We start from the raw sequence: 12,466 nt of genomic DNA, 5'->3' as shown, positions 1-12,466 counted from the left end.
ATATTATGTGAATTAATATATTACTGAATCTACTGGGAATATTTGGTACTAGAGTCTCCCAGGAAATTCGATTTCCAAAGGTTCCGGATGTATCAAATGCTGGAGTATTTTTCCTTCCATACACAGATTACTACCAATACCCTTGGAATAACAGCATCCATAGCAAAAGCAAAACAAGGCCAAAAAAGCAGAATCTTCAACTTATATACGCTTGGAAACGAAAGGACCTAATAATAGTCTAGATACTATACTCTATATAGTTCCCCTAAATATGAACCAGTTGCCAATTTCTCATCCAATGATGGACTCATCTGAGGCGTCAGTGTTGCTTGGAGTAGCCAGAACTAACCAACTTGCAGCTCCCTGGGGCAAGGATGTGGCTGAAGAAGAGCAGCATTTGCTTGCTTGTTGCTGACCTGAGTCCTTCCCACTCAGGGCCACCTGGCTAGCCCTGTCATCTCTTGAAGCTTGCCATGGTTTACTCATCTTGTCTCCATTCACAGGAGAGGACAATGTCTTGAATACATACATAGAGAAAGTGGCAATCAGTTATTAAGTCCTTTCTACAACATGAAGAATTCACTAAAATGCAATAGGCATTGAAGAGAGAAGATGGTATACTCACATGAGGCATGACAGTAGTTGTGGTTATAGTTTGCCTTGATGTTGGGGCTTGTTGAAATCCTTCACCAGCGCTAAAAGGGACATCATTTAAGTTGATCAAAGTGGTTGTCTTGTTGCTAGTAGAGTAATTGTTATCCCCAGCTTCATAGCGAGTTTCACTAGAGATGGTGGAGACAGTAACAGTGACAGCTCGTCTTTCGGGGACAGGCTTGACAGGGGAAACTGGCTGCTGCTGCTTATTATGCTGATAGTAAGGCAGCAGTGAAGGAGCTGCTATGGCAGTGGAAGAAGAGACTGAAGGTGGTGTTGGGACCATATGAACATCTTCAACCAGGACCATAACCTGATTGGACATGTTGCCACCATTGTTCTTGTTGTTGCGAACCATGTTTGGCCAGAGGAAACTACCTTGGGGCTTGCAGATCCTGAAGCCACTCTTAAGTCTTTGTATCTTGGCAGCTTTTTCCTCAGCTGTTGGAGTAGTTTTTTGTGCTTTTGTGGCTGCTTTCAGCTTGGGTTCAACTGCTATTACCTCCTTGCTCTGATCATCAGCTACTTTTGATCTCTTCTTTTCTCCCACTGTTACTACCTCTTGCACTCCCTGTTTCTCTGGTTCCACTTGCTTTTTCTTTTCTTCTGTCGACAACATTAATGTGGAGATTGACTTTTCTTTTTCTTCCAGTTTAGACACTAGGCTCAGACACTTTTCCTGTATTCATAACCAGAGCACCCATTTTAATTACCAGTCCATACAGTAGTTATTTATTACATATCATAGTACATGCTACAGTAATATGCATCTACTTCCTAACCAGTCAAACTTTAGCCTCAACCCACATTCATAAAAACAGAGAGAACCAGAGAGGAGGAATATTGCATGTTTGATGGATTAGAGAAATGAATAAGTTGGGTGTCTCAGATGTAACTCGAAGCACAAGGTGAAAGTGTTAGTGGCTTCTAATTAATTCCCAGCATTCATGTGGCTACATGCAAAGCAATAGCATGGCTCCAATTTGGACTTTGGGATATCCAATACTAATTTAAAATAAAATCGCAGGACTAGAATTTATTCAAAAAGTTTAGTTAATTGATTAGAATACCTCCATTTTGGCCATAAAATCTGAAGTGGTCATCATTAATTGCTTCTTGTACTTTTCCTGCCACAAAAATGGAACATGAAGTATAAATCTCGGAGTAATAACTTTGAAACAACTCAATGGCAAACTACTACTATGTCTTTTAGAAATTAATAAATTACCATTGTCTTTGCCGTCTCAATAGCTTGGCTTTGCTTCTTCTTGAATTCAAGCTCCTCAATCCTTCTGCTCAAACCAAAAAAAAAAAGGAACATATTAACACAATCATAGATTATATTTCACCAACACAAAAACTTTGAATTACAGTAATCATCAGTACAGTATTCACCTTTTCAGTCTTCCAACTTCTTCTTCCAACTGTTCCTTGGAACTCGCCATTTCCTCCCAGTCTCTGTTTACGATTACAGACATAACAAAACTCATCAGTGCTCCACATGAATAATATTCATAGAACTACTTCAATTTTTTTCTGTTACAGACATATGCACATTAAAAAACTAGTGAAGAATTTTCTGCTTAACCTTTTGAGTACAAAAATCTCATCTTTCAGGTGCTTGAATTCCTGAGTACAAATGGGGTGTTGAATGGGGGAGTCTCCAAGCTTCCAACCAGGTGGGGGAATCCAATAAGGATCATTAACACCAGCCTCCTTCCTGATGTTGACTAAGTCAGCACTCTCCAGCCAATACTCCATTGCTCCCTCAGCATTGTGACGACGGCGAAAACGTTCAGTTCCTCCAGGTGCAATCTTACCAGCCAAGTGCTTGAGCAGATGATCCAGAAGGCCCGTATCTCCAATGCGCTTCCGCGCCTCTGCTCTCAACTCTGGCCTGATAATAGGGTTATTAGCCGTTGCTCCCTTTGCCTTCATCACCTCCATTAAGTTTTTCTCCGCCAACTCGTACCTTAACACATTAGAAAAAGGAAATGATTCAGGGGTCTTTTGTTTCCTTCTGAAACTGCAATACATATAAAGTATTTAATTACCTCTCAGCAGACCAACGGTCTTTGGGGTCTTTGTATACTGACAAAACCCTGCATTTGTTTTTCTTCTTAATCTTATTTTTCTTCTCAGGACCCCTTGTTGTCTTTGCCTTTTTCTTTACTGTAGTTGCTCTAAAGCTATACCTCTTTCTCTTTAGATTCTTGTTAGTCTTTTCTGTTACAGCTTCCTCATCATCGTCCTCTTCTGCTTCTTCATCTTCTTGCTTTACTGATTCACCATCAATTTCATCTTCTTCCTCATCATCGTCCTCTTCATCTTCTTCTTCAGATTTTTCTGGTGTTTTCAGTTTTGGAATTTCTTCTCCTTGAACGAAACTGGAAGAAGACTTGGTGTTGTTGCTTTGGTCTTCGTGTCTCCCCATAAACTTGACCTGCCGGCGTATTCCCCAAGTAACCATACCATTGACCTTGAGCTGAGATAAGCAGATGCCATTCTTTGCAGCAGGAACAGCGCCCAAAGTAGTATAGTTGACTAACCAAAAGCTATGAAGATGTTTCTTCTCGGCAAACTCCTGAGAAGGAACTTGACGAAGAAGCACTTTACTAGCCAGAGCTGTTCCCATTACGAACTTCTCATCAAAAGCTGGATACATCTCTCGTTTGCTATTGCTGAAGTATGTTTGTAGTGACTGCATGCTCGGGTACCTCACTGCCACATTCAATACAGTTCTCTCGCTCACCTGAAAAATCAGAACATATTTCGCTTAATTAGTCTAGGTTCAAATTTAAAACCAGAAAATAATTTTTGTACTATAACATCAGGATTTTCTCACCATAGCAACTCGGATGGACTTGAGTTGAACTGGGGTCCTAGGAGGCAAATACATATGATCAATCTCGTAAATAGAACCCATCTCAATATTCATCTTTGCATTCTGCAGAATTTCATGGTCTGCTGAAAAGCAAAGAAAAGGATCATAATAAGAATACATTTTCCCAGAAACTATAGTTACTTTTGCAAACCCAAAAGCTTAGTATTAGATATGTAGATACTACTACACAAACAAATGGCCAAATGGGGGTATAAGAAATTGATTCATATGAGGTTAAAATACAGTACAACTAGTGCAGAAAGAGAGTGAGTGAGTGAGTACCATTGCGTTTTAGGGTACAGCGATCAGATGTGGGCAGAAGAGGTTGGTTGTCATGTCTGGCCAAAGCTGGAGTGTCTGCGCAGGCGACACTGCCTTGCTTTTGCCCTTTCAGGTAATCCATTTCCTGTACGTATATATATAAATAAAGCTGTATTACAAAAGATGAACACCCACTACCACCATTATCCTTTCTCTCAGACTAGCAATATATATGCACGTACTCTCTCTCTCTCTTCTTCAAATATATGTCACAGAATATACTCTACACGAGTTTAATATATACACTATGATATGATCATTTAGTTTAGAATATTATACTATTAACATATGCATAATCTGATAGTATTTGTCTAATAAGTGTTTCTTTCGACCCACTCATGCGGGTTATTTAGCAATCACCATCATCATTATCAAGCAGATTTCTTTTTGTCTTTTTGCAGGAAAACACAATACATGCACGCACTAGTATTGAAAGCTACTGCTCAAGTAAAAATACCATTAATGTGGCGCGTGCATTTGATCATAACAATATGTTAAAGGCGCGTGTAAAGGAATCACATTTAATGAAGCCAAAGAATAGCATAACAGAAAAAGGAGACTTTCAGATCTGATAAAAAACCACCTCCATGCCTGAAGTAGTGCACCTATCTAGAGAGAGAAAAAGCGTTTAGAGAGAGAGCTTACGAGGTTGGCTTGAATGGCTTTTTTGGATCTTTTTCTGTAGTAAGTTTCCATTGTTGCCATTATCTGTAAGCAAATAAAGCAAAGAATATATAAATATGAGTGATTAACGCTAATGATTAGCATAAAAAGTTGGATTTTTTGGGGTCAAATTTGAAAAAGTTGAAAATGACTATCTGGGTAAAACAGAAATCAAAAGAAAAGTGGAGTTGAGCTGCCATTAGGGTTTTTTCCCAGAAACGATCAGTTCCATGAATAGTAATGCATTAAAGATAGCGGCTGAAAAGCAAAAAGATCAAAAACACTCATACGGATAAATAACCCAGACATGAACTGCGCTAACCCTCAGTGTCCGTACATTTCAACACTCTCATGCTCTTCTGTATACGCCAACTGAATATTTGTATATTCATATAATATTCATCATACACAAGCAGTTCAAGCACTGATAAAAAGTTGAAAAATCCCACTGCTTTTTGACTAAACTGCTGCTGATCAATCTGAAAAGGCTGTAACCTTACGGAAATCTCTAATAAATGATTCATGAACTTTCATATTCATATCAAAGCAAGACCAAAAAACAAGAAGTTGTGATCTTTTTGTTTTGTTTTGGAGATTTTAGTTTACTAAAGAGAATAAACACATGAAAATGGTTGCAATTTCGATCGAACATCCTAGAGTACTCCATTTTTCTTTCCCGAGAAAAAGAATCAAGATGGTTTCTTGGAAAAATATTTACAGCATCAAAAGAAAGAAACCCTAACTGTCATATATCCCTTCCCGTCTATGCACACAGGCACACACCGATACAAACATTTACACACAGCGAGAAAGAGTCAGAGATATTATTCATGCGCAAGAGTACAAAGACGAAGTTTTACTGAGGCGATTGAGGATTGAAGTGAGAAATAAAAGGAAGAAAATAAGAGAGAAAATGAAAAGCTTTGTTTATACCTATCGTATATGCTGAAATTAAAGACACTGAAGTATGGAGAAAATGCCGTGGAAGCAGAAGAGAGATAGTGAATGGGAAAGATAGAGAGATGGTTAAAAAAACATGTATATAAATGGAGTTTAGATGATTCTGGAATTTGGAATTGTGTTGTTGCAAAATGCAACGAAAAAATGGAACGAAGGAGGTTGTTATAATAAGAGTTGGGAGCAGTACTCTGAAATGAAATTGAGCAGCAACGGGAGAGAGAGAGATGATAAAGTAACTGATAACGCAACGGCGAGTGAGGTCTGGTCTTGGTCCCCGCTATGTAAGAAGACGACTCTGCCCCTACGTGATGCTACACTGCCCTTCTCTTTCCTTCCATTGTTTCTTTTGTGTTTCTTGCTATTCAGCAATATTGACAGTCATTCAAACTATTCAAAGCTAAGGCCGAATTCATATATTACATAAAAATGTGTACTTAATTTGCCTAATAGAGCTATAATTATTACTCAGATGATATACCAAATAACCAATGCCAACCTTAGGTGGATTTAAAAATTTAAGCAGATGGATACAAAATCTTGCTACATGGTATACTTAGTAGGCGTTTGCATATAAAAATTGCAATTTTTGAAAAAAAAAAACTAGCATGTGGAGCTAAGTTAAAAAAGGCATTTAAAATTTGAAATTGTATTTGGACATGCATTTCACTTTAAAAAATATTACTCCAATTTTACGAGGAAAAATAAATTTGTACTTGAAAAAGTGGTAGAAACTACTTTTTCAAACTTGAAACTCGTCTTTGAGAAAAATTCAAAAATTTAGTCCAATTTATACCCAAATAATATTTTGAAGATGAGTTTCGAAAAGAAATTCTTTTATGAACAATCAGGTCCTTAATTTACAACTTACACGTAGAGGTGTCAGCACGAACTCGTTAACAATATGCCTGAGTGAAGTATATTGTTTAATAAGATAGCCTTCTTTTTCGTATTTTTGGAATCTTATCGACGGTCACTGAATGAAGCGAGACTATTGAGTGTTGTTTATTTACAAAGTTAGATACCCATTTCGTTTTTTTTTTCTTTTTCCGACGTTGCGTTTAAAGCAAAATTTAACTTTCCGGTAAAGCGACGAGTTCCGCCAAAATATATGGAGTATTTGATTTAGCTTCGTTTTTTACCCCAAAAGAATACATAACATAAATTGATCGGGGTTGGCTTATGTTCGATTGTGAGAGAGAATTGAGAAGGAAGAAGAGAAATTGAAATTGTATTCTAAAATCTGAGTTTTCTTACATACAAGGCTGTATATACAACTTTTCCACTACTTAGATGACAACATATGTACAACTGTCAATTAACTACCTTTTTGTTTTTGCTAGCTTGCACACTCCTACTTGTATTTTGTGCACTTTAACCCCCATATGCTAAGACTCCCCTTCAAGCTGGAGGGTGGAAAGCATCGAACTCTCCAAGCTTGGAAAGAAGGAAGGAATGTTGAGCAACACCAAGTCCCTTTGTCAAGAGATCAGCCAACTGAAGTTTGGTCGAAATGTGATGAGGAGCAAGCAAGCCAGACTTGATTTTTTCTCGAACAAAGTGACAATCTATCTCAATGTGCTTTGTTCGTTCATGAAAAATGGGATTTGCTGCTATTTGAAGTGCAACTTTACTATCACAATAGACATCAACAGGCTGATGTATTTCAATACTCAATTCTTGCAGCAATCCAACAAGCCAAGTAACTTCAGCTGTTATTGCAGCAAGGCTTCTATATTCAGCTTCAGCTGAGCTACGACTCACTGTCTGCTGCTTCTTTGACGTCCACGACAATAAGGAATCTCCAAGCTTGACAACATATCCAGTGATCGATCTTCGGGTGTTTGGGCAAGCTGCCCAGTCTGAATCATAGAAGGCAGAAAGGTGGGCGATAGGACCTTTCTTGAGGAAAATCCCAAGTCCAGGTGACCCCTTAATGTACCTAACCACTCGAAGTGTTGCAGTTAAGTGTGATTGTTTGGGGTGCTGCATGAATTGGCCAAGAACTTGCACAACAAAACAAATATCAGGCAGTGTAATGGTTAAATAGAGTAACTGGCCTACTAGTCTTTGATAGCTCCCCACATCTTGCAACTCTTCATCACCATTGTGCCCAACATGCTTGTCATATTCTGTAGTGGTTAATTCTGATTTAGCTCAATAGGGGTAGATGCAGGTTTAGCAGCAGCCAAGCCTGTGGAAGAGATTAATTCCAGTGCATATTTTCGTTGGTTCAACAATATCCCCTGGTCTGATCTCATCACCTCAATCCCCAAAAAATATCTGAGCTCACCCAAATCCTTGACCTTAAAGCTGTTATGCAATGTGTGTTTGGCCTCTTCTACTAAGGAGATATTACTGCCTGTAATCAAGAGATCATCAACATACACCAATATAATCATAATGTCATGTGACGTTTGTTTGGTGAATAGAGAATGATCATATGCACTCTGTTGATACCCTGCTCCCACTAAGGCATCTGTGAGTTTAATATTCCATTGCCTTGAAGCCCGTTTCAGCCCATAGAGTGATTTCAACAACCTACAGACTTTGTTCTCCCCCTGTCGTTTAAAACCCTATGGCAAAACCATGTAAACTTCTTCATAAAGGTCCCCTTGGAGGAATGCATTATTGACATCCATTTGATAGAGGCTCCATCCCTTTGAGGCTGCTATACTTAAGACAGTTCTCACAGTTACCATTTTGGCAATTGGTGAAAAAGTCTCATGATAGTCTAGCCCTTCTTGTTGTGTGTATCCTTTAGCTACCAACCGTGCCTTAAACTTGTCAATCTCACCAGATGACTTATACTTGATCTTAAACACCCATTTGGAACCAACAGGTTTCTTTCCTTCTGGTAAATCAACTACTTCCCAGGTATGGTTCTCTTCAAGTGCCCTGATTTCTTGATCCATGGCTTCTATCCACCTTGGATCATTTGCAACTTCTTTGAAGGATTGTGGTTCAGTTAAAACTGAAAAAACATTGAGGAATGACTGGTAGGCAGGAGATAGATGATCATATGAAAAGACATTAGAGATAGAGTACACAGTATTTGTATGTGTCTTGGCCTCAGTGATGTAGTCCTTAAGCCATATAGGAGGTTTTCCCTTTCCTTATCGATCAGATTTCCTAGGAGGTCCCACTATAGATGGTGGCTGTGAGTGAACAACTTCTAACCCTGCTTCTTCTATGCTTGTCTGGGCTTCTGGTTCCAAGATGATAGGAGAGGGATTCTCATTTGCTGAAGCATCTGCTGGGATCTTATGGTGTATATGGGACTCTGCATGAACTGTGGCTGAATCCAGATTATCTAAAGTTTCATAATTATCACTACATTCTGCATGGTCTGTGACCAACTCCATATCAGCAGTCTCCACCTCTGTGGTGCCATTTGCATTAACTGGCACTTGTATGTTCTGAGATGGAGTTGTAATTATAGGAGCTTGTGATTCCACAACTGGAGGTTGTGAAGCAAATAGATCCTCTGTACAGTCTGAATCAGCAACCCTTGCAAAAGGAAAACTCTGCTCCCTAAAGATCACATCTCTGCTAACAAAAATATTTCTATTCTCTAAATCATACAACCTATAACCCTTTTGCGTTTCTGAGTATCCAATGAGAACAGCCTTCTTAGCTCTAGCTGTAAACTTATCACCTTTAGGTAAGTTGCTTGCATAACATAAGCAACCAAACACCCTTAAGTGATCTATTCTAGCTGACTTTCCAAACAACAACTCATAAGGAGATTTTCCTTGCAAGATACTGGTAGGTAGCTTATTTATCAAATATACTGTTGTTCTTACACAGTCACCCCAAAATCTCTTAGGAATTGAGCTTTGAAATTTCAAGGCCCTTGCAACCTCCAGTATATGCCTATGCTTTCGTTCAACCACCCCATTTTGTTGTGGGGTGTATGGACAACTACTATGGTGTATAATTCCCAGAGAAGCAAATAAAGTATTACATTGAGAGTTGAAAAACTCTATACCATTATCTGATCTAACAATCTTCACAGCAGCTTCAAATTGGGTCTTTATCATTGCAAGAAAGTTTTTAATCACAGTAACCACTTCACATTTAGACTGTATTAAGCACACCCAAGTAAACCTGCTGTAATCATCTACTATTGTGACAAAATAAAGCTTTCTGTCATATGTAGGTACCTTATGAGGTCCCCAAACATCCATGTGTACGAGTTGAAAACAATTACTTGATCTAGTGCTACTAGTTGGAAATTGTAATCGACATTGTCTTGCTAAGGGACATACTTCACAGTTGTTTTCTCTTCTTGTCTGTATTTTATTCTTTAGTTCTGAAATATGCTGCATTGCCTTGGTTGATGCATGACCAAGCCTCAGATGCCATAGTGTCATTTCTCCATGTTCCTTCAAAAAATTGATTGCTGCTGTTGGCAAATTTTCTCTTATTAGGTACAACCCATTATTCTCTCTACCAATCCTCATCACCTTGCCATTGTAGAGACCCTGAAATATACAAAAATCAGGATAAAATCCAACTGAGCAACATAATTGCCTAGTGAGCTTAGACACTGACAATAGGTTGAATTTTAGTCTGGAACATACAGTACTCCCTCAATAGTTTTATTCCCTAAAACTACTGCATTTCCTGTATGTGTAATTTCTGCTCTACTGCCTGTAGGCAACTATACTCCATCTGCTTTATGATCTGCTTTTCTAAGGTTATTTAAGGCATCCTTACAATGTGTCACATGGTGAGTAGCACCTGAATCCACTATCCAAACTTGATCACTAACACTTGTATTTGACATTAAAGTAAAGATACCTGCAGTATTAATGGAACACTCATCTGTGGTAGTCTTCTGCAATAGATTTACCAGCTATTTGTACTGCTCCTCAGTGAAGAAATTTCCTTGTGTGGGGAGCATTGGAACATGTTTCTCTTCACTAGTTGCACTGTTCACATAAGTTTTGCCTCCGTGTTCCTGCCGTAAAGTTGAATCTCGCCGGAGCTAGATCGGAGTTAAATCCCGCTCTGATACCATGTTAGATTGTGAGAGAGAATTGAGAAGGAAGAAGAGAAATTGAAATTGTATTCTAAAATCTGAGTTTTCTCGTTACATACAAGGCTGTATATACAGCTTCTCCACTACTTAGATGACAGCATATGTACAGCTGTCAATTAACTACCTTTTTGTTTTTGCTAGCTGGCACACTCCTAGTTGTATTTTGTGCACTTTAACCCCGATAAATTGATCGGGGTTGGCTTACTCGGTGAAATTTCTGAATTTTACACTTGATGTTGAGGGTTTAAACCCCATCATTACTGTAGTATCCCCTTTCGTTTTCCTTCTCCCCTCACCCCAACCAGGATGTAATTTAAAAAATATAGATTGATCTTAAGACCTGCCAAAATTGAAAACAAAAATTTGGTATATAACCTCTGCTTGATCTAATTAAAACCTGCCAAAATTGGAAACCAAGATTTGATATATATATATATATATATATATATATATATATATATATATATATATATATATATATCACACACACAATTTTGGTGTATGCGTATATTGTGATGACCCAAAATGTCATCTTTAAATTAAATAATCATCTCAATATTTTAAGATCTTGAAAAGCGCTATCAATAATTCCTTGACTTGCGTGCACAATACGTATAATTTTTCGTAAGGTTGTTATGTGAAAAATGGATTAAATTGTGAATTAGAGCTTTAAAACTCAACTGAGTTGACTTTGGTCAACATTTTGAGCAAACGAACCCGGTCCGAGTTTTGACCATTCCGGTAGTTGCGTATCGTGATTTGGGACTTGGTCATATGCCCGAAATCGAATTCGGAGGTCCCTAGATCAAATTATCGGCATTTAACGGAATCTAGAAATCTAATGCTAAAGATTTCTTAAGTTTGACCGGAGATTTGGTTTTTGAGCAAACGACCCCGGATTAGATTTTTGATGATTCCAATAGTTTCGTATGGTGATTTTGGACTTAGGCGCATGTTCGGATTTGGATTTGGAAGTCCGTAGAACAATTCGGCGCATTTTGGCGAAAGTTGGAAAATAGAAGATTTTTGGAAAAATGTGACCGAGAGTTGACTTTTTGATATCAGGGTCGGAATCCAGTTCTGAAAAATTTTCATAGCTTCGTTATGTCATTTATGACTTGTGTGCAAAATTTGAAGTCAATCAGACTTGATTTGGTAGGTTTTTGCATCGAATATAGAAGTTGGACGTTCCTAGTTTCATTAGGCTTGAATTGGGGTGTGATTCACGCTTTTAACATTATTTGATACGATTTGAGGTTTCGACTAAGTTCGTATTATGTTTTAGGACTGGTTGATGTATTTTGTTGAGGTCCCGAGGGCCTCGGGTGGATTTCAGAAGGTTAACGGATTGATTCAGACTGAAGAAAAGCTGCTGAAATTGTTTTGGACATCAACTAGATTTTTTATAGCAGCTTGAACAGTACGAGTAAACAGTACCTCCGAAAATTTTGGGCAGTTAAAGGGCGAGTAGTCCATTTTCTCTCATTTTTTTGAGTTTCAAACTCGGATTTTGGGCGATTTTGAGCGAGAAATCACGAGAATTCTTGAGGTAAGTCCCTTGTGAACATTTTTAGTCAATAATATTGAATTATCATCGAATAATCCGACTAGATTACATGTTTTTGAGCTTTAAATTGGGGATTTGGGCCTAGGGATTTGAAAATAAGATTTGATGATTTGGAGGCCGAATTGTTGTTGGATTTTTGTAAAATTTGTATGGATGGACTCGTGGTTGGATGGGGGTTCATATTCCGTGATTTTTGTCGGATTCCGAGACGTGGGCCCCACGGGCAAATTTTTAGTGCAATTTCGGATTTGTAATGAAAAATGTAGAATTTCATATGGAATTAATTCCTATAGTTTTTATTGACTGAATCAAATTATTGTGGCTAGATTCGAGGCATTCAGAGGTCGATTTGAGTGGAAAAAGGCATTGCGGA

At 38.2% G+C, this 12,466-nt stretch overlaps 1 protein-coding gene across 1 annotated transcript; it reads right to left on the bottom strand.

Moving 5' to 3' along the window:
* Positions 1-67: 67 nt before the first annotated feature.
* Positions 68-3,941, bottom strand: LOC104219559 (protein DYAD-like). Its single transcript, XM_009770254.2, has 9 exons — positions 3,821-3,941; positions 3,500-3,621; positions 2,709-3,406; positions 2,243-2,626; positions 2,050-2,112; positions 1,883-1,946; positions 1,725-1,781; positions 626-1,333; positions 68-516 (listed from the first exon to the last, which is right to left on the bottom strand). The coding sequence occupies exons 1-9, from the start codon at positions 3,939-3,941 to the stop codon at positions 292-294; spliced, it is 2,442 nt and encodes an 813-aa protein (XP_009768556.2). The 3' UTR covers positions 68-291.
* Positions 3,942-12,466: the final 8,525 nt, after the last annotated feature.

The sequence above is a fragment of the Nicotiana sylvestris genome, chromosome 3 (genome assembly GCF_000393655.2).
Source record: "Nicotiana sylvestris chromosome 3, ASM39365v2, whole genome shotgun sequence".
Taxonomy (NCBI): Eukaryota; Viridiplantae; Streptophyta; class Magnoliopsida; order Solanales; family Solanaceae; genus Nicotiana; species Nicotiana sylvestris.
The sequence above is the reverse complement of the archived record's forward strand: the minus strand, read 5'-3'. Positions and strand labels throughout refer to the sequence as shown.

What these genes read in the sequence shown, in the direction of transcription:
- LOC104219559 (XM_009770254.2), bottom strand. Translation starts at nt 3,941, where the DNA reads ATGGATTACCTGAAAGGGCAAAAGCAAGGCAGTGTCGCCTGCGCAGAC. An exon ending in TTGAGACGGCAAAGACAATG is followed by an intron (nt 1,782 to 1,882) that starts GTAATTTATTAA and finishes TTTTTGTGGCAG; the next exon opens with GAAAAGTACAAGAAGCAATT. An exon ending in CAACTACTGTCATGCCTCAT is followed by an intron (nt 517 to 625) that starts GTGAGTATACCA and finishes TATGTATTCAAG; the next exon opens with ACATTGTCCTCTCCTGTGAA.